At 40.5% G+C, this 27724-nt stretch overlaps 1 protein-coding gene across 1 annotated transcript in view; it reads right to left on the bottom strand.

Annotated features, from left to right (window-relative positions):
• Positions 1–27724, bottom strand: part of ME1 (malic enzyme 1) — a 257621-nt gene that overhangs the window by 123987 nt on the left and 105910 nt on the right. Inside the window, exons 4-6 of the mRNA XM_074990961.1 lie at positions 17231–17306; positions 12206–12367; positions 2834–2937 (exon numbers count right to left, since the gene is read on the bottom strand). Of these exons, the coding sequence (XP_074847062.1) occupies positions 2834–2937; positions 12206–12367; positions 17231–17306 (342 nt within the window). The remainder of the gene's footprint in view (positions 1–2833; positions 2938–12205; positions 12368–17230; positions 17307–27724) is intronic.

Below are 27724 nucleotides of genomic sequence, written 5' to 3'. Positions count from 1 at the left end.
AATACTTCTTAAAGCAACAGGATCTTCTGAGACGTGTCCCTGAAAAGCGACAGAGAAAGTGGGAAGAGATGAACAGCATAATAGCTCTCTTCTTCACATTCCTGAGCATTTATATTCCAATGTTGCTTCATTGCAAACACTTCAAAGAGTGGCAGCTGTTGTCCAAAAGGTGTTAGGTGTTGAGACTGATATGCTTCCCTTGAGCAGGCAGTCAAAAGGACTGCTTAGAGGCTGTCAATGTCTGGTGACAAGGGCCTAAATAAGACAAAGCCATTTGGGGATGTCAAGAAAGCTTACATTATCTTTTAGCAAAGTCCTGAAATCTCTGGTGAAAATGTCTTTTGTAGTAATGCTGAGGTCTAAATTCTTTTGAGCTTGGGATGTAAGCTCATTGGATGTCAGAGATGCCTGGGAGACTTTCAGGGTATGAATGGTGGCATCAATCTTTTTGAGAAAATAGCTTTAATCCCTAAAAGGGCAAGTTCTTCATTCTATTTTGCAGCTCCTTTAGAATTCCAGATGCCCTGAGCCAAGAAGAACATCTCAAAGCAATAACCATAAATATTACAATACTTTGAACTCGTGCCAGAGGAATTAAGGAAGACTCACTCACTAAAGACCGAGATCTTGAGCACTAACAGCATTGTTGCGAGTTTCAGAGGGGCAGCCATGTTAGTCTGTATTTGGAAAAACAAGAAGTCCTGTGGCACCTTATAGATGAACAGATTTCTGGAGCATGAGCTTTCGAAGGTAAAGACCCACTTCATCAGATGCATGCCTGATGTTAGCATTACTTGCAGGTTTTAGGTATATAAAACTAAAGGGATACTAGACCATCAAATGTTCGATGATCAGAAATTATTCTGGGTAAATTTCAGATATCATTATTGAGAATTGACCATATTCCAAATTTTAGTTACAAAAATCAAATTATTTTTCTGTACAAAAAAAAAAAACATGAAAAAAAGGAGAGTTAAATTAGGTCCTGTTTTGGAACAGCCTCAGATAGAGCACTGAGCCTGTCCATAACAGATATACCACATCAAAAAAATGCACCATTGGCCCAAAATACCTCTCCTGAAGACCTCAGGTCATAATTACAGGACCTGAGGAAAAGGGAGAAAGACGGCACCTGTGCAAGCATCAGCTTGGTGGGTTATACACTGCTCATTTAAGCTGGCTTTTGGTTAGTTAAAAGGAAGTGGGGGAACGTTTTGGTGGACTTACATCCATTGATGCCCATGCACAGTACTTCAAGGTCAAAATTTATATTTTTTTTAAAACATTCCTGTGGAACTAAAATATAGTAAGAGAAATTCGCCATATGTTATTTGTTGTTTACATAATATTACAGTCAAAAAACACATACACTTCAGCCTGATGTTACTAAATGTAATACCAGTTGAACCTCTCTTCTCTCATCTGGCAACACTAACCCAGCATTATTTTAGTCAGTCAGACAACCACTTACCATGGGTGTAGCCAAGTTTCCCATGGACCCATTAAGCGTGTTTACAGCTGCCAGCCCTGGCTCTCAGAGTTCTGTGCTGTTGTTTAGCTCTAACTGTCTTCTAAGAGCCCTGTAAGCTGTGCAAGTGTTGGTAATGTGCTAGAAAATATTGACCACCTCTGATCCAGCAAATTCTCTTGTCCAGCACCATTCAGGTCCCGAGGGTGCCAGATGAGAGCGGTTCAACCAGTATATGAGGATTTACTGGGTAATAGTAATCCACTTTACATAATATTTCACATGCTAATAGTAAACTACAAAAACCTTATGCAGTAGAATTCAGCAAAATTACTCCACCAGGGGCAATTCATCAAAAGGCATTAAGCACAAACCTAACTAAAAGTTTACCTTTTATTTTGTGTTCTAGGGTGCTGTTCGTACTATGCAGTGAAATCACAGCTGACGCATTATCTTGTAGCCTACAAAAAGTCTATAGGTGCTATAGCAGAAAATGAATAACTAATCACATAATCTGGCTAGTTTGTTTGCTTGTTTTAATTAATTTGGTACACTGTCAGAGGCAGGTACTCCTCAACAGTAGAACTGAATATATCCTTTCTCCTGGTTAGACAGAGAAGCCAATGGAAGGAAACCCCAAAACATGTTTCCTGGGTTCAAGATGAACAAGTCTGGGAAAAATTATTTTCCAGGACTGGACTGAAACAAGAAATTTGTACTCAAGTATTTCTCGCATCGTTATTTATCTCTTTGAAATTATGACAACATATGCTAACTGGTCTGACAATCTTTCTGCTGGGCCTCACTGCAGAAGCTCCTGAAACAGCATTTTCTTTGCACTCCAGTACTCAACAGATTCTTCTACACTTCGCAAAATCTGAATAGTCCTAGGATTTAAAATGCACATCATGCACTTGAGGCACAAGAAATAGACAGCGGAAATGGAGCCCATCTTCTAGGCTGCTAGACTGAAACTACAATGAGATCTGAGCCAAAGATGTAAATGAAGTCATGGAGGAATTGTTTGGCTGCAATCTAATGCCTCAATCCAAACCTGAAAAGGTTATTTGGCCAGATCTGATGAGCACATCTCTAAAACATATTTGAAATACTGTGAATTTTATTACAGAAATCTAATGAATTCATAACAACTCAATATTTAAGACAAAATTGATATAATGGATCACATCGCAGAAGTCATTAATATACATAGCAAGTGAATAAACAAAACTCCCAATGATTTCTCCATTTCCCTCCCAACCCCCACTTTTTTTTAAAAAAAAAAAAAAGCTGCTGGGCACTTTCACTTATTGGCTGAAGTTCAGTGGAACTTGTGCGTGTGCATAACACAAATATGCTCCATACCTGGAAGTCACAGCTTGCATGAATTCATCAAGAAGGTCATCATAGGCTTGACCCCTGATTCTTTTGTGCCTCAGTCCAATATATAAGGGATCTTTTAGCAACTCCTGTTAGAGAAAGTATGAACTATTAGTAAAATAAGTTACACTTGTTGACAGTCTAATACAAAAAAGGAGAGAACAAGCTAAAAATACAGTATTTGATTTTTAACCTGAATAAATTTGGTGTATATCCATTTTTCCATCAGTATATGAAGACTGAGGTAATGCAAGAAAGAGATTTAAAAAATAGTTCATAGTACCATGTAGGCAATGGAACAAATCTGTGTCATTACCAAACGAAGAAGTAAAAATTGAAGTCGAGTTCCACAACTTCTAACTAGTAATGGAAATAAGTCAGTATTTCACCAGTATAAGATGACAGAGGTTGAACCTTTCCAGTCCAGCACCCTTGGGTCCTGACCAACGACAGATGAGAGAATTTGCCAGACCACAGGAGTTCAATAGTGTCTAGCACATTACCAACACTTCTACAGTTTACTGGGTTCTTAGAATACATTTAGGAGTAAATCACAGGAAAGTAACAGCACAGAACACTGAGATCCAGGACTGGTGGCTATAAACAAACTGTATAAGACCATGGGAAACTCTGCCACTTCCATGATAAGTGGTCATACGGCTAACTAAGATCATGGCAGATTACGGAGTTTGCCGGACAAGAGAATTGCAGTTTAGAGAGGTTCAACCTGTACCCTATTTTAATCCACATTTTTACATACACTTGACCCTCTTTTATCCAGCATCATTGAGAAATATGCTTTATCAGATTCTGCAGTTTTTTGAACCATGGCAGTTCATGTATGCTTTTTATTTTGAAGGTAAAAACAGAAACATTTTGCAAAGTACTGATTGGTTTCACCTGTGACACAGACAGCAATACATACAGGTCTGGGGGGGGCATTGGGGTGCAGGGAGGGGAGGTGCAGGCTCTGGATTGAAGGAAGGATACAAGAGTGAGCTGGGGATCTGGCTGTGAGGGGTTTAGGGTGGGGCATTTACCTGGCACCCTGCTCCAAGGGGCACACATGGCTCTGCACCTTCTGCCATAACCAGGCACTGCACCCCATCTCTATGGGGGCAGTGAGAGAAAAGCCCCTGTGCTGCAGCACACAGAGCAGCTTTTTTCTCCCCACTGTCAGGATTGCAACCAGGGTATGCCCGGACTAGACACACTCAGACTGCAGTTGCTGAACTTTATGTCTCTTAGTAGCTGCAGCATGCGCAGAGGCCACACCCCAGGCAACGGCTTCCACAGGCCGGCCAAACCAGGTGAGTGTAACCGATGGGGCTCAAACCTTTGGTGAATTTTCAGATGTGCCTACCCAGCACGTGAAGTCAGTTCCAGCGGACTGGGCGGAAGAGATAATTTATATCCAACGGCCAAGGCGGCGGCTCTGCAACGCTTTGTGGAAAGTGAAGGGCTTGACAAGGCACAAAAGGCGTCAAGGCCATCCACTGCAACCAAAGAAGTTACCAGTTGTGACGATTCTGCATACCACTGGTGCCTGGCTTCCAAGGTCAAGAGAGTGGGATTGCTCCCGTGCAACAGCTCTACCACTGAAAAAGCTTTCATGCACAGGTCCTGTGCAAATCATCATATCATCACATCACCCAAGTCCTGCGGCGATGGGGGAGGGGCAAAGCGACAAGTGGAGGCTACCACTGGGAGTCATAGTCCCAGTCCCACACATAGGCGGCCTGTAGACAAGTGGCTGTCCAGCTCTGTACCTTGGGCAGCAGAGTTTCCCGGCAGCATCCCAGGCATCTGAGCAGTCCTCTTTAGGACAGCACTGCTCACCCTAGTAAGGGAGGGGCCGAGAAAAGGCGGCCTAAAAATTGCCTGCCCTACAACAACAACTGGCCAGCAAGCCGCAGCTGGCAGTTCAACCCTACTTGTAGTCGAAACCAAAAGAAAAATTTGAGAAAACTTACCACTGGTGTATGGAATGTTCGTATTCTCATGGATCGAGAAGCTGCTGCAAGACCTGAGAGAAGGACAGCTCTCGTTGCTCGTGAACTAGCCTGCTATAACATCGATATAGCAGCATTAAGTGAAACAAGATTGGCTGGGGAAGGTTTCTTGAGTGAACCAGGAAGTGGTTATACCTTCTTCCGGAAGGGTAAGACTGAGACAGAGGATAGAATATATCGAGTCAGTCTGGCAATAAAAACCTCATTGATGAATCAACTCCCAGACCTTCCAGTGGGTATCAATGAAATATTGCTGAAACTACGCTTCCCACTAAACGTCAAACGTCATGCCACCATCATCAGTGCATATGCACCCACTCTAGCAAGCCCTGACAACTCAAAGGAACAATTCTATGAAGACCTGGACAGACTGATCAAGGCCACACCTACAACAGACAAACTACTCCTACTTGGAGATTTCAATACCCAAGTTGGGGCTGACAACGAGAACTGGAAAGGAGCAACCGGGCCACATGGTATAGGCAAAATGAACAACAATGGACCACTCCTTCTGAGCCTTTGTTCTGAAAATGACCTGACGATTACCAACACTCTGTTCCGACAAATGGATAAATACAAAACGACGTGGACGCACGCTAGGTCTAAACAGTGGCATCTGATAGATTATGCCATTGTCAGAAGGTGAGACATACTGATCACCAGAGTAATGCGAGGCGCAGAGTGCTGGACAGATCACAGATTAGTCAGGATGTCTCTTCAACTTTACATCGCTCCCCCTCAGCACAAATGCCTTAAGCATGTGTGACCTGTTGTTAACATAGCCAAACTGAAGGATGCCCAATGTTTCAACAATTTTCAGAAGACTCTCGATGACAAATTAACATCCCACGATCAACTAATCGGTACTGTAACCAAAAAGTGGGATCAGTTCAAGCAGAGAGTGACTGACACAGCAATAACATTGTTTGTACCAAAGAAAAGAATACATCAGGATTGGTTCGATGAGAACCAAGAAGAAATATGTTCAGCACTGGAAGTAAAGAGAAAAGCCTTTACTGAATGGCAGAATGACCCCTCCTCAGCCTCCAAATGGGACCATTTCAAGCACCTTCAGAGCAAAACACAGAAAGACCTCCATCAGATACAAGACAGCTGGTAGCAGAGCAAAGCCAAAGAAATTGAGCACTATGCTGAGACCCACAACTCAAAGATGTTCTTTAGTGCTATTAAGACTGTCTATGGACCTTCTAAACCAAGGACTACCCCATTGCTCTCGTCACATAATACAACGCTGGTCAAAGACAAAGAGGGCATCAACGAAAGATGGCGAGAACACTTTAGCAACCTCCTTAACGGACCATCGACCGTGAATAACAACTTCCTCAATGAAATTCCACAACAACCCATCCTGACAGATCTTGACTTTCCGCCCACTATAGATGAGATTAAGAAAGCTGTTAGCCAGATGAGTTCAGGAAAAGCTCCTGGAAAAGATGGGGTACCAGCAGAGATATATAAAGCGGCAAGTCCAGCAGCACGAGCAGCGTTCCATAGGGTGATCATCAGCATTTGGGAGGATGAAAACATACCACAGGACCTCCGCAATGCTATTATTGTCTCCCTTTTCAAGAATAAAGGCAGCAAAGCAGAATGTGGGCACTGCAGAGGCATATCCCTCCTCTCCATTGGAGGGAAGATCATTGCCCACATCATCCTGAACCGCCTAATAGCCAGTATTTCCAAGGCAAATCTACCTGAAAGTCAATGCGGTTTTCGACCCAGCTGGAGCACAGCCAATATGGCGTTTGCCGTCAGACAAATACAAGAGAAGTGCATTGAACAGAACATGCACCTGTATGCTGTCTTCATAGATCTGACAAAGGCGTTTGATAACGTCAACAGGGAAGCCCTTTGGACCATTCTAATACGACTTGGCTGCCCAAAAAAATTTGTCCAGATTTTATGCCTTTTCCATGACAACATGACAGGCGAAGTACTGTTTGATGGAGCCACATCAGCCCCCTTCAACATCACCAACAGCGTGAAACAAGAATGTGTTCTCGCTCCTGTCTTATTTAACCTGTTCTTTGCATGCATCCTTAACCATGTAATGAAAGATCTTGACCAAGGTATATACTTGAAATACCAGCATGATGGTTCACTTTTTGACCTCCGTTGCCTGAATGCAAAGACTAAGACAGTGCAGAAACTCCTTTCTGAGGCACTCTTTGCCGACGACTGTGCCCTTATGGCTCACACTGAAAACGATCTTCAGCACATTGTCAACAAGTTTGCTGAGGCCTCGCAACTTTTCGGACTAACTACCAGCCTCCGAAAGACAGAAGTTCTCCATCAACCTGCACCTGGACCAAATGTTCCTGTCCTGAGTGCATTGACGGCACTCAGCTTAAAGTAGTGGAGAACTTTAAATACCTGGGTAGTGTCATATCCAGTGATGGATCACTGGATAATGAGATCAACACGCAAATATCCAAAGCAAGCCAGGCACTTGGCTGTCTGCGTGTCAAAGTTCTAAACCACCATAACATCCAGATGTCAACAAAACTGCTTGTTACAGAGCTGTTGTTCTCTCATCTCTTTTGTACGGGTGCGATACATGGACACTATATAGGCATCACATCAAGCAGCTCAAAGCATTCCACATGCGCTGCCTCCATAACATCATGAAGATTCGCTGGCAAGACAAAGTGCCCAATCTTGAGGTCCTCGAGAGAGCCCAGATGACAAGCATCGAAATGATGATTATGAAGTCACAACTACGTTGGACCGGTCATGTCAGTCGCATGGATGCCAACAGAATCCCTCACCAGCTTCTGTATGGTGAACTCTGCCAGGGCATCCAGCGTATAGGTCATCCACAGAAACGCTACAAGGATACCACCAAAGCCAATCTGCAGTACAGCAGTATCAAATCTAGGGACCTTGAGGACGCCGCCAGTGACAGAACACAGTGGCATGCAACAGTCAGAAATACCTGCATTGCCTTTGAGGGAGACCGCTGCCAGCATCTACAAGAGGCATGCGAATGACGTCACAGAGCATCAGCAATGCACAACTCACAGATTGCAAACTTCCCATGCACCACCTGCGGCAAAATGTGCACCTCTAGAATTGGCTTATGCAGTCACCAGAGGGCACACCATGAGACCAACAACAGATGATCTGCACAGATTTGTCATCATCGGATCGATGGACTACCATTATGTCTCTTAAAGAATAGAAAGGAGGTACATAAAAAGGCAAATATTGATTGTCCTCATAAAATTTGCTGTTCAGTTATCAAGCTTTCATATGGTGTTTTAGAACAGTGCTTCTCACCCCTTTCTTTTATATAAAGTACTCCTTTTAAAATATATATATAAGTACGTCCAGATTTCTCTCATATACCCTTAAGGGTATGAGTACCACAGGTTAACAAACATGGCCCAAAGACAATCTGAGGTCTTGAAACAAGTGCCATTCAACCTTTCCACATTACCCTTTTCAGGAGTGAGATTTATTTTGCAAACCACCAAATTACATCTCACTTAAAAACTACTTACCTCATAAAAACAAGCAAAAATATCTCAGAAGACTACTACTGAAAACGTGTTGACTTTTACCATCTTTTCATCAAATAAATCAATTGGAATAGAACTATTGTACCCACCTTTCACCATAAGGCATACGAACCAGTAGAAACAAGTCACTCTTTGAACAAACTCTCAGTTTGTACTGACCTGACTAGTGGCACTTCATTAGTAAACTCCCAACACCCTACTTACCATACTTCCTTCGAAGGAGGGTGGTAGTGTAGACAAGCCCACAGAATAACTAAAGTGCAGTCTTGCCCATTTCAAAACTAGGCTAAGGCTCTGTGGTTTTGGATTATTCTCATTCAATGAGCAGTATATTTCAGAGACAGAATATCACATTTTATGTTCTGGTAGCTATGCCATCATTTAAAAAAAGGAAGACCAAGCTACCAGTAATACAGATTTATATTTCTGTATTATTACAGATCTGTCATAGAGTTTTGGCTCTTTCATTTCTGTAAGAGTACGATTTGCCTTGCTATGGCACAATGCCATACAAACATGGTTTCAAGATGAGCAATCCCATCACTTGGTTTCTTGGTATAAACTGAGTTGAAACTGTTAGCCAAGCCACGGCTATGTCAATCAACAGTAATTGCTTTTTTTTTATGCTACTTCTGCTTTGGTTTTTAGAAGGACCAACACAGTAACTTTTTATGTGGATAAGTTCACCGCTCAGAAACACAGCAAAATATCATAATCAAAACCTGCTAGAAAGGGGAACCATGAATACTCATTCAGCTTTATAAAACTAACTATGGTAAATCATTCTCCTGCTAATCAACTTGGTTATAGGGAATGCATATTCATTTTAGGTGTATATAAAGTTTTGGCTTGGGAAACAATTATTCAGCTAAATTTTAAACAAATTTAATATATTTTGCTAAAGGAAAATATTTCCTCATACATTCATTCCCACCTAACTAGTGAGGATGAGGTGTTTGAGTAACAGAAGCACAGCTAACTTGGCAAATTCTTTTCCTTTTCTTCTGATGTCAGTTTCAATTTAGAACTGTGCACCATAACCATGAGACTGCCTTTCTCATTGCCCCTCACTCTAAGTTCCCCTCTACCCAATCCTGATCACCCTTCTACATTCTTTCTTTGGGGCAGCATGCTCCCTTCGTTGGTGGAGGCGGAGGGCCTGAAGTAAACTAATTCAACTCCAGATGATTTTTTTTTCCCTCACTCCAGTTTTATTTTTCTCTATTTACCTGGTGAGACTCAGGGTAGAACCAAGAATTTCTCTTAGGCAAAAACAACACCAACACCCCCGAACTCAGAATACAACCATACTTTTATCTGCCCCCTCTTGGGAATATGGCCTTACTATGTTGGTTCCTACTTACTAATTCTTCTTTAAGCATCTGTTACCTCAGCTTCTTTCCCTACAGGGAGAGGTGAGAGCCTTCCACCAAGGGGAAGCTTTTCCTTCCTGTTGCTGTGACTAACCTTGCTGCAACTTGTCTCCCATCTCTTTTTTTTTTTTAAACCCTCCTTCACTCTTCTTCCTCATCAGAAGAATGGTTTTTAATGGTCAGTGGTAGCACTTAACTGGCCTCAAGTGTCTCTGGTTAACCCAAGAGAAGCTTTTTGCAACACACATGGAACAAGGCCTTCACCATTGCAAGACCGATACACTTACCTGCTGCCACTCTCTCAGAGCTCTCTGGACTTATTTATTAGTTAAGTTTTAGTGAAGCTTCCAGATACTGTTTTCGAGCTCTCTTTGCCTCCTCACCACCATGGTATCTGATATGCACAGTCCAATAACTAAAATAGTGTCAGCGTAATCATGCTTGCACAAGCACAATGCATACTCACGTCCCTACCTTTGCAGAATGTTAATGAGGCACCCTTAAAAATGTAACTAACTTAATATCCACAGGGCTCTTCAGGGTTTTCTGTTTGGGTAGAGTCTTATAAGCAGACAGTTAATTCAGCAATACATCTGAGCTGGAAACCTTTACAACTTTTCTGAGAGCTTGAAATTCTTTTACAGCTCAGTGCATACTTCTTCACAAAAGGGTTACAGTTCAACAAGGAACCACCAAAAATTTCCTTTAAAGTCCTATTTGGAGTAGTGGAGTAATGTATGGTGAGATACAGATAGAAGAGAAAAGAATTAAGCACTCAGCAACTGAAAGGAACAGTGGTCATGTCTAAGCTGTGAATGGCAAACCATTGTGCAACTTCTCTTTTGTCAAAAAGGCATTGAAGAATAAATAAGCTACTTAAGCACATTATCCCATTATAAAGGTCAAAACAGTGCAAACTAGATCAGAGGGTTTTTTAAAAACTGCTCACACTTTTTTGAAAGATTAACATTTACTACTGGCTATTTCATGGCTTTTGAAGCTGATAACCAAAAAAAATATTCTGTACTACAATGAAATATGTCAGATTGGCATGATTATTGACTCCTTTTCCTATAGAGGAAGAAAGTAACTAGAATCAAGAACTTGTTATAAAATTTAAATTTTGATGTTCTTTTGGGGGTTTATTCATCTTAAAAGTTTATCTCACTTTTATCTACTTAATATTTGTTGTGTATGTTAAATATTTGATGAAAACTTGAAAATGTCTATTTTACAAAATTAGAGATTTCATGAAAAAAACTACCATGAAAGATATAAAACACATTCATACTAAATAATGGAGCAAGTTCAAACTTTATCCTAATAAACTTTTTCCCCCCAAAAGGGCTTGAGGTTCATTCACTGGAAAGATCACACAGACCTACTTAGAACTGGCTGTGTAAAACAACAAAGAGCTCTTTGAAGCTCCACCTGAACATATTAAAACTATAATGATCGCTGAGGTTGTTAAAAAGGCAACCCATTTTTATTACTTGTATACACTTAGAGGTAAAAGATCAGCCCATCATCAAAGTTGAAGAAAGGCCTGAGCTGTACACCTGGCTCCAATTTAGCTTCAGGAGCCAAGCCAAAGAAACAGTACATCACATTATTGGTGTATTTGATCAGTAGGGAACGAACATGCTGAAATACCATCTCTGACAATTTAGGGAATCTGTCTGTGAAAAGTTTATGAATTCTGGTTGATTTTATTAAACTGCTATGTCAATGAATGCCTTAATGTTTGTATAATCCACCATTTCTGTGCCATGCATCTCCCAGACCAGGAACAATAGAAGGTTGTTAAATCTTGTTGGCCATCCATTCAAATGGGAGCATCTTAGGACAGTAGGCTGTCTGAAGATAGGAGAACTAGTTTTCCCCAGCTTTCTTGCAAAGTGCTGGAGTTTGAAGGAGTAGAATCTGTCCTGAAGTAGCAAAGAGATCAACTGATAGCACTGCATCTTAAAAACCAAAACCTGAGACTCATGGAAAGAATAGACACAGCTTTTGCAAGGAGCTCACTGAAGCCAGTGCAATCAACTTTCAGGGAGGTGCTGATTACCTGCATGACCCCATGGTGAAGGAAAGGCTTCAAGAGGAATTGAGAAATCTCCACAATCCATGGTCCTGCCTCCAGTTTTTGCCAGTGGAAGTAATCTGAGCCTTTTCAATGTACTAAATTGTCAGTAGAAAGTGTGCATATTCTATTAAATATATTGGTAAATTGAATAAGCCTGTATTAATGCATAATTGCTTATAACAAATAAAAACGAAAGTAAGTACCCACATGAAGGAAAAAGAAGACAGAAAAAGAATTGCATCCTCACCCCAAATTCTAAGTTTACCTTTTAATAGAAGAGATAAATACAATTATACAGTTCAGCTTTCTTCTCCTAAAGTGAGTGAAATATTCACAGAAAAATTTACCTCATTGTCAGTGCCCACATCGAGGATTACAGGCAGACACTCCTGGGGTTTCGCTCCTCCACATGCTGTGTAAAGTGCCAATTTACCGACTGGAATGCCCATTCCGTAACAGCCAAGGTCTCCAAGGCCAAGAATACGTTCTCCATCCGTCACCACAACAGCCTTGATGGAGGAAAAAAAAATGTACTATGAATGTATATCTAAACTCAAGACACTTTTTGTTTTCACTGTGATCATTCTTAAATTATTACAAATCCACCTGAAACTATAGTACAGTATAAGTCCCTCATTACCTTTTATTGCATTTTCACTTCAGGAGTGATCATGTCCCCTCCTACATCACTCTGAAGGAACAAAGATTTGCCACTATCTTACCTGGTATGGAAGGATCCTTGGATTTGAGTGTTGCCGCAACTATTCCCGGTGGGAATGAAACTGACAAGAGTGAAACTATTTTTTCCAGAATGTCTACACAGCATCTGGGAGCAAACCTCACCATTTGGGACCACAGACTGGGTTTAGCTGGACTTGTACAAGCATGTTAAATTCAGCCACCACTCTATTCTAGGTGTCAGAGACCAAGCTCCAACCAAATCACAATAACAAAGCACCCTCTACACAGTTAACAGTGTGCTGGCACAAGCCCTGCTAGCATACATTTATGCATCAAGTTTGGATGGGTTCACACACATGCTACACAGACATACCCTCAGAGGCTCCTGCCTTTCAACAATCACACTCCTGCCAACCCACATAAACTCTAAATCTAGCACATTCTACAACAGTACTGTAGTTATTTTGAGATTATAAATGAAAATATTTTACTGTAAGAGGTTTACACTTTGTATAGTCAAATGCATTGTTTCACTAACAGATTTATTTAGCGTTTTTTTTATCAGCAGATCTCAAAGTATATAGAAATAACACCATAACAAAACATATTTCAGTGGCATTTGAACTGAAGAATAACTGGCCTGGCTGGAGATGCACTCCTTACTGAAACCGAGGTGCTGAGTATGAAAGTTGCTGAAAATTTGGCAACACTGCTCAGTATGAGCTTCCCTGAGATACTTCAAGCAACTTGATGCAAGTTACTCCAGGGCACAGCCATATTGCAGGGAATGCAGGGACTGAAGTCTGAGACACTCTTTAGTATCAGTAATCAACCGAAACCCTAAAGTGTGGTAAAAACAACTAACAATACGGAACACTAATAACCTTAACAACACTAAGCTACTCATAATAAAATGAAAAAGAACACAGTCAACTGAAAAACATTTGCAAAAGCAAGGAGAGCAGTTCCAGTGACCATCATGGACTGTAAAAAGGAACAGAGGGGACAGGGTTTTGGCTGGACCCCCTATGCCAGCACCACAAAGGAGCAGAGGGTACTCAGGCAGCACTAATGAGCAGCCCAAGCACCGAAGGAAAAATTCCCAGCAACTGTATGGGGCACACATACATCAAGCACAGAAGACACAGGTATATCACTCAAAGAATTAAATTAGACATCCAAACCAATTAATTTTAGTACACTTTATGGGGAGGCATGCACTCCCTCTACTTAGATGATTAATCAGACTGGGTGGGCTGAAAGAAAGCTCACTGGTGGAATCTTGGGGAAATTATAAAGATGACAATATAAAAGAGAAAAACTTGTTTAACTTCTGGCTTGATAAACAATGATTGACTGTATTTTTTTAAATACATATTACCTACAGCCTTAACAGACAGCAGCCAGAAATCAGAGCCTAGTGACAGAAGTAGAATGGCAGACAAGGTGACAAAGAAAAGATCAGAGATAAAGTATGAGGTGAAATCACTCGTCAACCTCTTTGGTTGCTGCTCTCTGCTGGCTGATAATTTTCAGTCACTCACACAACACCAAATTTCAAAGTTTCCCTTTGGATAGAGAAGAACAGTTAATTGGGGATCTCCCGACTCTCATGCTTCTCTCACCACTCTACTCCAACAGCAACTAACCCCAACTTAAGCTCAAATCTTTCATCTCTGAGTTCTTGCACATGATTGGTTCTAGTACTGGTTGAACCGCTCTTGTTCAGCACCCTCTGGACTTGACTGGTGCCAAACCCAGGGAATCTGGCAGACCAAGAGAGGTCAATATTGTCCAGCAGCATTACCGACACTGCCACTGCTTACTGGGCCCCTGAGAAGACACGTGGGGGAAAATTACAGCTAAATAAAAGAACAGAACACCGAGAGCCAGGACTGGGAACTGTAAACAAACTTTATGGAGCCACTGGAAACCTCACCATACCCATGATAAATGATCATCTGGCTAACTAGAATCATGCTGTATTACAGATGTTGCTGGATAAGAGATTTCCAGATTAAAGAGGTTCAACTGGTAGTAGCTTCTAGACTGCTCTATTTCTGCCCACAACTCTTGGCAATCTAGGAAACTGAGTCCTGAGCCTCATTGTTGCTGTAACCCAGAGGTGACTCCCCTAGAGACTTAGAATAATATGTCAGCAAAAACCAACTCTAGAGAAGGTTAGAGTTCAGAAAAGAGCATGAGGACGATGGGGGAGTTCAGTCTGTTTGTAGTGCCATTAGGGCAGATAGAGGAGCAGGGGGTGTTGAGAGGTTGATATCCCTGAAAAAGGAAATTAAAGTTGTGGAGTATTGTCTTGTCTAGTAGTTAATTGCCTCTTTATAAGTGCAGAAGTAGATGATCAGTACTGTTAAAACATTATTTTTCATTTTCTCACTTTAATGGTTTTGTGATCGGTATGCCAACTGACGGTATATGTCAACTTCACCTCGTAATCAGTGTTCTTGCGCATATTTTTTATAAAGATGTGTGTGGTAACTCTGCTAATGCTTAGCAAATATTGAATTTTAAGGGTCTTTATCATAGCCTTTTAATTGCAAACAATACTATAAACATATCTGTCCTCCCTAAATCCATTCAGCCTCGACAGATTCACATATCATATGGCCATGTCTACACTGGCCCCTCCCTTTCAGATGGGGCATGTTAACGAGGGAGTTCGGAAGATGCTAATGAGGCACTGACATGAATTTGCAGTGCCTCGTTAACATAATGCCAGCTGCACGCAATTCGAAAGTGCCCCTTTTGGAACACACGCTGCCCATGTAGACGGGGTGGGGGGCCTTTCGAAAGGACCCGTCCCCCCACTTTGAAAGCTTCCTCGTCCCCTTTGGATTTAGGAAGAAGGGGCTTTCGAAGCCCAGGGGAATCCTTTCAAAAGGCCCCCATCTACGCAAGCAGCGTGAGTTCCGAAAGCAGCACTTTTGAATCGCACATGGCCGCCATTATGTTAATGAAACACTGCATATTCATGACAATGCCTCATTAGCATCTTCCAAACTCCCTCCTTAACATGTCCCTTTCAAACGGAAGGGGCCAGTGTAAACACAGACTATGTGCTTCTATATAAAATACACATGCAGATGACAGATATATAAACCAAGCAAACAGTTAAATATGTGTCACCACAAAAATGCTGAAAATGCAAAAAAACCTACTTGTTTGCATTTCACAAGTCAGTGCAAGATTAAAAGCTGTATGCTGTGGTAAAATCTGCATGGGATGCTGCTGTACCATAAGGACCACATATGAAAAATCTGTTCCGAAGTAATTCTAGCATACTCCAAATGGGAACTTTTAGACCATTTCCTGTAAAACTCTCATTTAAAATAAAAGGTAGAATATGCAAACAGAAATGAATGTATTACACTCAAAAGGATAACTTGAGTACCTGTGAATTTCAATTTTTTGCTTATTACACTACAACCAAATCTGGTCTTGTAAATTTAAATAAAGGACAGAAGTTATGGATCACCATATATCACATAAACATACTGTTTATATGTATATTTGGACCACTCGACTGTTTCCTCATTAAGTTATTTCAGTGTGTTCTTTGAAAAAAAACAGCTGCTAAAGTTGTTCTAGGAAGCTTTAAATGGTATAAAAAGCACCTATGTATTTATTAACAGGATATGAACACAGCTACACATTTTAGGGACTCATCCAAAAAAAATGAAAATGAGATACATTCCAAAATAAAATAGTGGGTGGGGAAAAAAGTTCTCTGCACAAGAACCTGGACATTCCTGTTTAACCAACAATAACTATTATTTCAAAAATGAGACTAAGCCTGAAAGCACCCTCAGGATATAAAACAAAAAGAACAAAATGAAAATAAAATGAATACCAGCACTTCTCACCACCCACTGTTTTTACAGAGGTACTTGGATCTATACACCTCAAATTGTTTTAAAAAAAGATAGGCAAGTACCAATATCCCAGATAGGAAAAAAGGAGGAAGAAAGCACAGTAGGAAAGGACAGAATACCAGTTTATATGAGAATTTGTATCAAACTGTATTTTCCAGAAGGCATCTTACCATTGTTATTGATACACTTATCTCTCACTCATACTATCATCGTATATTCAGCTGTTAGGATCAGAAATGACCTTTTTTTAAAAAAAAAAAAAAAGGAATGAATGATTTTCACACTTTTTTCCATGACAAGCAGCAGCAGATGGCGAATAGGAACAGTTTTAAGGAGAACTCTTTAGAATTATTCATAACTGAAATTACTTTGCCTGTAAAACACTTGGCAGAACTTTTTTCATCCTGATATACAGCGATTTCAGTACTTTAAAAAACATCATATTTGGGAGTTACTTGATCCATATGGAATGATTTTTCAGGTACAAATAAGTAATTAAACCAGCCTTTATATTCAAAAACAAATGAAACTTAAATCACATGAGGCTCAATATAATTGACAAGTTATTCGTTTAATAGCTTCAAGATTTAGAGGTAGCATCTGAAAAGTGCCTTTGATACACTAATAACTTAAGAAACCACTAGCAACTAATTAATACAACTTCAACGCCTAATTTAACTTGAACCAAAAGCAGTAGCTAGCAAAAAAGGAAAAAAGAAAGAAAAGAAAAGAAAAAAAAGCCACAGTTATACAGATACAGAGCAAAACTAACTTTGTCAGACAAATAATGGAACTTACTTTGATGACATCTTCAGGCCATGATTTAAGCATTGTAGCAATGTGCCCCCGGTCATGAATGGTGATAAAAAGACCTCTGCAAGCAAATAAATATTTCACTGTTCACATTATATGACAATTCATCTAAATGTTTTAGTATTTAATTTACTCTATCATGCAGCAATAAGTTAAAATACCTGTATATAATAAAAAACAATTAGAGTGCAACTATAAAATGAAGCTTTCAATAACAAACTGTTCAGAGATGAAACAATATGTAACAATTTCTATTAGCTAAAGAGAAAAGTGTTCAATTTAGCATTAAGTAGTTTTATTCTTAAAACTGAATGACAGTTTTAATAGAAAGCACATATATATATTTGGAAGACTGAAAAATAATTGACCAATTCTTAAGAACTTATGTATAAAGTGTCCATGAGATGCTGTACACGAAAACATCCAAAAGCAACTGCCTACATTACTGTTTTTTAAAAAGTCTGCAACCTATAGGGTTAGACTTCCCTTTTGACTTGTGTGCAACAGGGGTCTAACACTGCAAGCTTTACGTACACAGAACTCATTTTGGGCTCCCCCTCAGAAAAGTCGTTCGGAATGTACTCAATTTTACTGTAGCAGAATACTTAAAAATTGTTAATTAGCACTGTTAATACAATGGAATTTATGCTAATGACCTGCAGGTGTTATTTTAATTCTCTAAGTCACTGGTATCTTTTTAATATCCTACAAGACTTTTGCATGCAAAATTACCTCAGTTCCAATGGCAGTTACATGTGCATAAGAAATACAATATTATCTCACCTCCATTTTGAGACAATGGGTGAAATCCTAGCTTTAAACCATGATAACAGCAGAAACCTCATTGATTTCCCCATTAAAAACTGCAGCGAAAATGACAAGAATGAAGACAAGTGACAGACAACTATGTTTCCATTGGTATTTTCTTTTAAATTAATTTTGAATCCAGCAAACAGATATACAGTTATACCTTTTAAACTAGTCTGATCAAGTTAATACATCTGTGTGTTTATAGGTAAGATTATGAATCTTATATTCACTAATATCACATGAAATCCATACCCTGCCTTTGCTGCTCATGCAGTTCTCCTAGATGACTATCCACTTTAAACGTCGGATAAGAGTGTCTCTGAGCAGAGACACTCCCTTACCCATAGTCAAATTAGCAAGACCCACTGTCTCAGTAATAGCTAACAATGGCTGCATGAGAATAAATACAGGCAACCATTGTCAGATGCTGCTAGCAGATGAGTCAACACAAAAATTCTGCCATCCCAGTAAAAACACAAAATACAGTAGGCCCCCGACTCATAGAGGCTGCATTCTCACACAACCCTGCATAAGCCAAATTCTGTGCAACTCAGAGAGACAGGAAACTGACCAACGCAGCAGTGTTGGTCAGTTTTCCCACTCCTGTCAATGGCATGCAGCCAAGAGCCTGGCTCTGGGCCCCCCACTGCTTACAGGAGAGAGGAAACTGACCAGCCCTACTGCACTGGTCAATTTCCCCATTCCTCTCAGGAGAGACAGCCAGGGGTCACTCTCACCACCCTTGACAAGAGCGGCTTCCCCACTCCTGTCAGGGGCAGCAACTGAGTGTCTAGCAGGAGCAGCTGCCACCCCTGCTCAGGAGCACCCTAACAGAAGCAGCTGCCACCCTGACAGAAACAGTTTCCTTGCTCCTGTCAGGGGTGGCAGCCTGACTCTTGCAGCCCCTGACAGGGACAACAGCCTCTCTACTCCTCTCAGGGGCAGCAGCCGAGTCAGCTGATGCCCCTGACAGGAGACAGGAAACTGACCAGCTCAGAAGCACTGGTCAGTTTCCCCGCTCTTCTGAGTGGCATTAACACAAGATAGGTGCAACTCGAGTGTGCATATCTCAGAGTTCTACTGTATAGGTTTCATATTCCGGCTTTACTTTATTATTTACTAAATTTTGGAAGATCTGTCAATCCACAAAGTACACAGGACATGCTACTCTAGATCTCCACTGTTAGCTAAGAGCCTCTTTCTATTAACATAAGTTTGTATATGCATTTATCGTACATAATGATGGTACTTTGAACATAACATATTATATCTACATGGAAGTGACCTGACTATATTGTTAAAGGCCAAAAAATCTGACGCAAAGGAAAGATACAGTGAATTATGTTTTTGTTTTTTTTTTACTATAGAGAGAAGAAAAGCATACAAAATTGAGTGTATTTTAAATACAAAACCAAATAAGTATAAAAATCAACTAAAGACAAGACAAATTTGGGACAGAGAAGAAATCTGTAACCTTAAGTTGGCAATTAAGTTGTTAACTCATTAGGTTTTGGTTTGCTTGTTTTATGATGCATAGCATAGGCACTGCTATTCTCTAAAAGTTGTAAATCACTGTGTGAGGTCTATAAAGTACCAAGGGCTCAGTATTGCTTAAGCATCATTAGCATCACGGGAGTTTAAAATTACTCTTGATAAACACACCAAAAAACAATTAACAAACAAGCCATCTAACCATCCTTTTTTAGGCTTAAACTGAGCGAATATGTTTGTGTTAAATGAAGCAAAAAGTTGTATAGGTTTTCTAAAGAACTTAATTCCAGCTGAGAGTAGTAAATTGACCTTTCTAAATCTGTAAAGCAAGTTCTCACTGGAATGAATGTCTTGACAGTGGGAAGTAAGAGTGGTATAATGTCTTAAAAGACAGTTTTCCTGAAACACTTGTGAAGAACTTGGCAGATGCATAGCATGTTCATTTAAGAAATCTGAACAAGTGGGACAGCATCCAAACAACAATGAAAAATAGGAACCAAAATGTAAAGATACGAGTCACACCCCCAACATTTTTTCTTTCCTTTTTTCCTGCTTGCTTCTTTCTACTTGTTTCTGAAAGTGGCATTTCTCTGTCAAGACACCCATGGTATCAGAGACACAATTTTCTCTTCTCTTTTTTATTTCTTGTCTCTATAGCTCTATAATCAGTCATCCCTCTCCTTTTCTTATTCTGATGTCAATGATATTCTCATCTCCCCCTTTCCTCTGACTTTCCAGAATCCTCTTCCCCAGCCACTTTTCTCCAACTACTAGATCCAACAAACAGCTAGTTTTAAGGTCTAATGATGACCAGTTTAACATTAATGTAACTAGAACACTTACAAGGAATATTCATACTACTGGAGTTGAAATGGTTTTAACAAGTCCTTTTGTGTCTGTTAAGATGAAACAGCATCTTAACTATTCAGTACAGCTGAGATCTTGCTATCCTTAAGGAGAGGCAGAAAAACACATATGCTGTAACCCTACTTGAAGTTCCCAGAATACAGGCTAGTTGGACAAGAAGTGTGAGGTTTTTGTCCTGTAGCCACTTATCCTCATGTTGCCCTCCGAGAAAGGAATATTAGAAATGTTTCTCCTATGTACAGTAGAATCCCAAGATACATGCACTCAAGTTGCGCACATCTTGAGTTCATGCAACTGAGTGGCGGAGAGCTAGCGCCTGGCTCCAGGCTGCCCGGCTCCAGGCTGCGCACCACTCAAGGGAGCTGGGAAACTGACCAGCGCAACAGTGCTGTTGCTCTGGTCAGTTGCCTCACTCCCGCACACAGCAGGCGGCCCAGAGCCAGGCGCCAGCTCCCCGCCACTCAGTTGCTCAGTGCTGCTGCGTTGGTCAGTTTCCCAGCTCATGTCAGTGGCAGAAGCCAAGAGCCTTGTTTTCACATTGTTCTGGTGAGATGAGTGGCAATTACTTCCCCTGTTTTACAAACCATAAACAGATAGAGACAGATTAAGGTTTAAAAGTTACTGTATACTGTGGATGTCCAATCTGAGATACCCACCAGCTCATATTTCAGAGTACTTAGCATTATACACCATTTTATATATTCAAGCATAGCTCCCACTAACTTCAGTGGTACCTATAAGATTTGAATCTCTCTAAATCAGCCCCCCCCCCCCCCAAATCTCAAGTTAAGCATCCAGAAATTGAGACCAAGGAAACAGTTCCTGTAAGGAGTGGCAGCCTCCCCACTCCTGTCAGGGGTGGCGAGAGTCAGGTTGCTGTCCCTGGCAAGAGTGGTTTCCCAACTCCTGTCGGGGCAGCAGCCTGACTCTTGGCGGCTGCCACTGACAGGAGCAGAGAAACTGACCTGTGAGAAGCAGGCAGCCCAGAGCCAGGCTCTCAGCTGCCCTCCAATCACAGGAGACAAAAAACTGACCAGGGCTGCTGCACTGGTCAGTTTCCTGGCTTCCCAAGTTATGCAAAATTTGACTTAGGTGGGACTGTGCAAGAATGCTACTGCCACGTAAGTTGGGGGTGTACTGTAGCTATATCATCAAATAAATTGGACCCAGAATCAGTAAGGTCTGAGCGTTTGCCTCATATGTTGCAACATGAAACCCCATCATTGTATAAGGTACTTTTTTTTTTTTTTTAAACAGAGCCCAGCTTCTCTAAAAACATTTTTAAAACAGAAACACAAAAACCACAGACAGACATCTTTTGCATATTTAACCATCTTTTTCCAACCTTTGAATATGGAAGTTGATTAATCAGTCAGAGTATTCAGTCAGCACTGCAGTCTCACATTAACCACCCATATCAAAACATAGTTACATTTTAAACACAATATCATGGTAAGATCTTTGACCTCATTAGAGCTACTCTGGTAACTTTAGTTACTGGGGAAGGACATGAGGTTATTTCTTAGGTAAGTCCTTATATGCTTTTTTCCCCCATATATATTTGTATCTGAACCTTCCCGGTCACAACTACGCAACTTTCCAATGACTACTACAGCAATTGTTTAAATGGAACGCTATTAGGAAATTATATAGTTTAGCTTTCTTAATTAAATGTAGCAGCTAGAAACTAAAGAGAATGCCTGATCTGTATGGTTAGCCCATTCTTTGCTGACCTTTACTGAGTTGTGGACCCACAGTTCACACATCTCCACTCTACTTTCTCTTTCCCCTCAAGATCTCAGTGAGCCCCACAGAGTAGGTCAGAATCAATGGAGCACTGATAGGCAGTCAGAAGCTCATCTGTACAATAAACTCTTCTCCCCAATTAGCTCTGCATTACTCACCTGTGGAGCAAATGCAAATCTCCACAACAACTCTCTGCTCATTAGGTAAAACAGTTTCAAGAATCAAGCAGCATGGTGAAGAGTCAGCACACGTTAGTATATTGTACCCCATTCACAAGTGTAAGGGGTTCAGGGTTTGACCTTAAGTAAGCAACTGCACACACACACACCCTCACAAACAAAAACCTTATGTTAAAATATATGAAGTCCAACATCAAAAAGTTAGGGTATGCCAAAATTAAGGTTGCCTGTGAAACCTTAATTCACCCCCTTATGCTTATGGATTATGAACTAGTCTTTAATTATAAGATCAACAGGACACTTGCCTCATTTAGTCCATGAACTGGAAAATGCTCATTTAATAACCAATTACCTGATATTTTATTTTCTCCTTATTAGTTTTCTTCCATGTCTTATCTGATGCACAATACTCAAACCCTGTTCAGAAGACAAAATTGCTAATTTCCTCTGGACTATTTTCTATGGCACAAACCACTACAGCATCTGTACAGAATTTATTTTCACATTGCTCCCATGAGATGAGCTTGTACTACTTTCCCTGTTTTACAGCGCATAAACAGATACAGAAAGATTACAGTTAAAAGTTACTGTTTACTGTGGATGCCAAATCTGGGATACCTGGCAGATGATATTTCAGACTACTTGAATATATAAAATGGTATAAATGCTAAGCACAGCTCCCACTGACTTCAGTTGTAGCTATAAGATTTGCATTTCTCCAAATCAGCCCCCGAAAGTCTCAAGTTAGGCATCCAGAAATTGAGAAACAAGCAATCAGTGATCAACCCTAAAAAGAATATTTTAAATAACTTGCCTAGCATGTTGCATGAATTCTACAGAAGACAGGAAATGACCCAATTCTCAAGGGCAGCATTCAACTACCTTAATTCTCAGATCACCCTCTCCACTTCCCCCTCCCCTTCCTTTGTCTCATTCACTGCACGTCTTCCAATATCTGCAGGAGATGAAGTGGAGTACTACAGCAGACAATATCCTTGAATAACTCAACCCTGACTCATGCTGACAGCACGATGGAAAAATTACATGGGCCACTGTGGCATTTTTTTAAACTTTTGAGAGCAAGACTTTTTAGCCACAGTACTATTTTAACATATGCTTTGCATGACGTTTCCTAGGTTTTAAGAAGCTGCAAACTGGAAGAAAAGAAAAACAAAATAAATTCCATCATGTGGCATCATGCTGACATCAGAGTTCAACTACACAGACCTCAACCACTTGAATTAATGGATTAACAGATAGCACTAGTAGGTTGTTATTCGCTACATGGACCAGCACTAGAGTGAGATGAAACACACATTGCCAGTGGGTTTCTCAGATGCTTGTGACAGCAGAGGAGTGGTGAGACTGGGGGTGTTGGCTCCCATTATAGGATCTGGAAGGGAATGTGTCTCATGGGCATGTACTCTTCTGCTCATTCTCCTGATACACAACCCTCTTTTTGCCCCATTCTGTATGTGTCCCATTACTGTATCTACACCCCCTCATCCCCTCACTGACCGGCTTCTTGTCCAAGTCCCAGTCTTCTAATTTAGTCAGTCCCAACCAGGATACCTCAAATTTCTAATTTCATGCCCAGACTCCTTGCACAATAATTCCTAGTCTCATCTCTACACACTTTACATCCTGTTCTTCCAAATTTGTCTCAGTCTCCTTACCAGGAATTCCCAATTCCCATCCAAACGTCTTCCAAGACTCCTTGCATTGCAAATCACTATTACATTCCCACAGCCTCAATTCCTCTCTCTTTCGACTGAGTTCCAATCATCCACTCTAACCCCATTGGTAGCGGTTTCCAGTTCCACTCTCTTTATCAAATCCAATTTCAGCATCCTTTTCTGCCCCAGCTCCTTAACCCAGTCTCTTTGTGAAGCCATTCCCAGTTCTTCCCCTGCATGTTGACTCTGTTACATATATCCTTCTCCCATCACTTAAGTAGATGAAGAATTCTTAAGATAGGTTAATCTGCTGTGTCCAATAATCATTGCATACAGCTGGAGGCTGCAAAAATAAACAGGTTGCAAATCAATGATCCTAAAACCAGTTTATGTTAGTCCAGTCCCAAAATAGTTTTTAAAAAAAAACAACGAGGGGTCCTGTGGCACCTTATAGACTAACAGAAATGTATGAGCATAAGCTTTCTTGGGCAAAGACCCACTTCGTCAGATGCAGGTCAAAGATGCAGATTAAAATACTTTTTAAGCAGCCTGTGGACTGTGATTAAGTATATCTGCTGCCTATGGTTTCCAAGAATATCTGCCCAAAATTTAGGATTTCAAGTTCATGAGAAGCTCCAAGTTTTTAATATTTAAGTCCAGATCTGAACAAAACCAATTTTCAAAATCATTATGAACTTAAAATCCTCTGACAGATGTTGTGTTTGAAATAAAATATATTTCCTGGAATGACAGCTGCAGACTCAAACCAGCATACTTGTAGCTGAAAGTCTTGAGGTTTCCAGCAGTCCACCAAGCAACCTGGGAGGGAGCCAGGCAGGGTGGAATCCAATGGAATCCTGCCTGTGATTCAACAAAAGTTTGCCAAACCCCAACTTGCGTTCTGCAACATTTCAGGTTTAACTGGCACTTTTTCCACAAAACGTTTGTCAGCAAATGCCCATCGAGCTCTACTCTCAGAGGGTTATCAGCCAGAAATTGTCACAGAGCAGTAATTCCCTTGCAATGACCCCTCCGAGGCTGCAGGCTCTCCACAAAGCAGGATAGGAAATGGATTTGTTTTCTTGGCCCTTTGGGCTGCCACACAGTAAAAAAAAGGAGTGGGAAAGAATTTGGTTTAAATGTTTTCTTAATCATGCCAGCATAATTTGGCTAATTTGGATGTCAGATAAAGATTTTGTGTGCAACTGATAAGCAGCATGAGACATTTTCTGTATTTGTCAATAGTATGTCATACTCTGGTAGAAAAAAAAATGATTAGGAAAGAGACTCTAGCATAGACAAGACCATGAAAAGGCAAGTGGAGAATCAAACCGAGTAGTACTAACTCATGGGTAGACACAGTTTACTATTGAGCACATTTTGCTAAGATATGGAAGGGAAACCCTAATGATGTACACATGTGCTTTCTAACAAGGGTGAAGGAAAATACACAATATAAATTTTCCTGGTTTTTTAGCATGCACATATAAGCTGCTTGCTAATCAGAAGCATAAAAATAAAAGCAACAGCCACTACAACAAGAATGAAAGGGCAGAATCAAGCTCCTAGAATACATGTAAGGACCAGCCTAGTTTGGAAGCCTTTATTGTAAACACATATTTTGAAATTTAGAATTTAATGCACTCCACAAACTGAACTCACACTCCCACCAAGTTGGACAGACACATCAAAGGGAGTTGTGTATTTATATTCTGTTGAGGGACAATATAGACTCGACCACTGGGGCTTCAAAGTTGACTCATCTCACTAGCAACTGATAACTGCTAACTCTAAGTTGTTTTGGGAATCACTTTTCAGATAAAAAATGTTCTTTATGCACCAGACACAGGGGTGCTGCTGATCTGTACAGAATGAGTTTAGCCTGTGTATGCACAATGTGGCTTAACATTTCTCTTTGCACATCTTTGATCCTGGGAAAGCCTCTCCCAAGAACAGGTCCCTGACACCAAGTTAAAGCAGCCATAGGAGTATTCTAATTTATTCAACTGCAAATAGCCAAAAGGCTGAAACTATAGCCAAGGACTAGCATGGCAAAGGAACATCCTCGTCTGCCACACTTTCCTTCAGTCATACCATCAGAAAGGAAGAGGAGTGACATAGGAGCCCTTTCACAGGCAGCACTGAACACGATCCTCCTTGAACAAGTTTGGTCAGAACAAGGACCTATTCCAATTGGTAGGATGGCACAAAAAGGCCATACAACATGTGAAAAATCTAGCCCCTAGTTTAGTCATAACAACTTTAAAAGAGTTAAATGTATTGTTTGCCTATGATTGTCTAAAGTGGAGACTATCCAAGTGACAGCTCATTAATCTATTTTCCCTTAAAATATAGTTGATAAAAGTACATGTGACTCACAGCAATAAAATAATCTGTTTTCATTCCCTTATGATAATGGAAGGTACTCACTAAGACCTCTTTAAAAAATGTAAATATTTTCCAACTGGTCAAAGTTAAAACTTTTCTCATGACCCTAAATATTTTAACCAATACACTCATAAATAGGATAAAGAGTAACAGAGGTAGCTTATTAACTTTTCCATGCTGCCTAAAACAACCACCTTAAAAAACCCTAGTTCATAAAACAACTTCAATTAAATTCAGCAGTGTTTCTCAGTCACCACTTGGGCAGTTTCCGATTTATTGCACCTAAAAGTGAGACACAATCTTGTCCCTTAGTTTCTGTAAAGCAGTCCATTTTATATTATTGTTTAAAAAGTATACTGAAGTGTATCAAACCTCTATAAGTGAATACGGTAGCAAAATTTGTTACGAATAACTATGCCCATTAAACAAAAAACAATTACAAGCACAACAGTTGTTATTGAAACCCTCAAAACTAAATCTTCAGGATGCTGGGTAAGGGAACACTCATACCAGTTCTGCCATATGGTAACAATCCTTTCCAGACCTCAGTGAGACCCCAAATATTAGAGAACTGTGCTGTAGGAATGTTCGTGATCAATCTCCTGATATGGCTGCAGGAACCTCCAGGAGAGTGAGTGTTGTGCAGATGGAGGGAAAAAAAACAGAGGGAATGAATTTTGTTATGTGAACCAATGTCAAAGTAATATGCAGATGTGCATTACCACTAGAAACCAAACCTAGACTAATACTTTTTTAAAATGACCATAGGGATAACTGCACCAGCCATGCCAGGTTAGGCATTTTAGAACTCACTACTCAAAGAATTAAATTTAACCATAACAGAAATAAAAATTAATAAATGTATAGAACAATGAAAAAAGGAAAAATAACACTTTGAAAGAAGGGAAAGTAGCAACACCACCACCATAAGTATATGTTGGGTCAGGAGGTGAGCGTGAAAAACAAAGTGTGTTTGTGTGAGTGACAGAGATTTTCATTGCCCTTTTAAGCATGCTGAACATGTTCCGACACAGGAGCCGCAGTAAGCAAGCTCACTTCATCCTGAGCCTTGTCGTATCCCCCGAGGTGACGGGGAAGGTCACTTTCTCTGCCCCCTCCCGGCACAGTAAGCAGGAGACTCCAAGCGGGGGAGCAGGGGGCAGCTCCAAGGCACAGGGCAGAAGAAGCATGAGAGCCAAACCAATCAGATCACCTGTCAGAGGCTCCAAGACCTACCAGAAGAGTCCAATCTACAGGTTAGTGACCAATATGTTAAGGCATTTAAAAAAAACACTTAAAAATAAATTATTCTGTTTTTTCCA

Source organism: Carettochelys insculpta, chromosome 3, assembly GCF_033958435.1.
Source record: "Carettochelys insculpta isolate YL-2023 chromosome 3, ASM3395843v1, whole genome shotgun sequence".
Lineage (NCBI taxonomy): Eukaryota > Metazoa > Chordata > Testudines > Carettochelyidae > Carettochelys > Carettochelys insculpta.
Note: the sequence above shows the minus strand (reverse complement) of the source record. Positions and strands in the feature narration are given on the sequence as shown.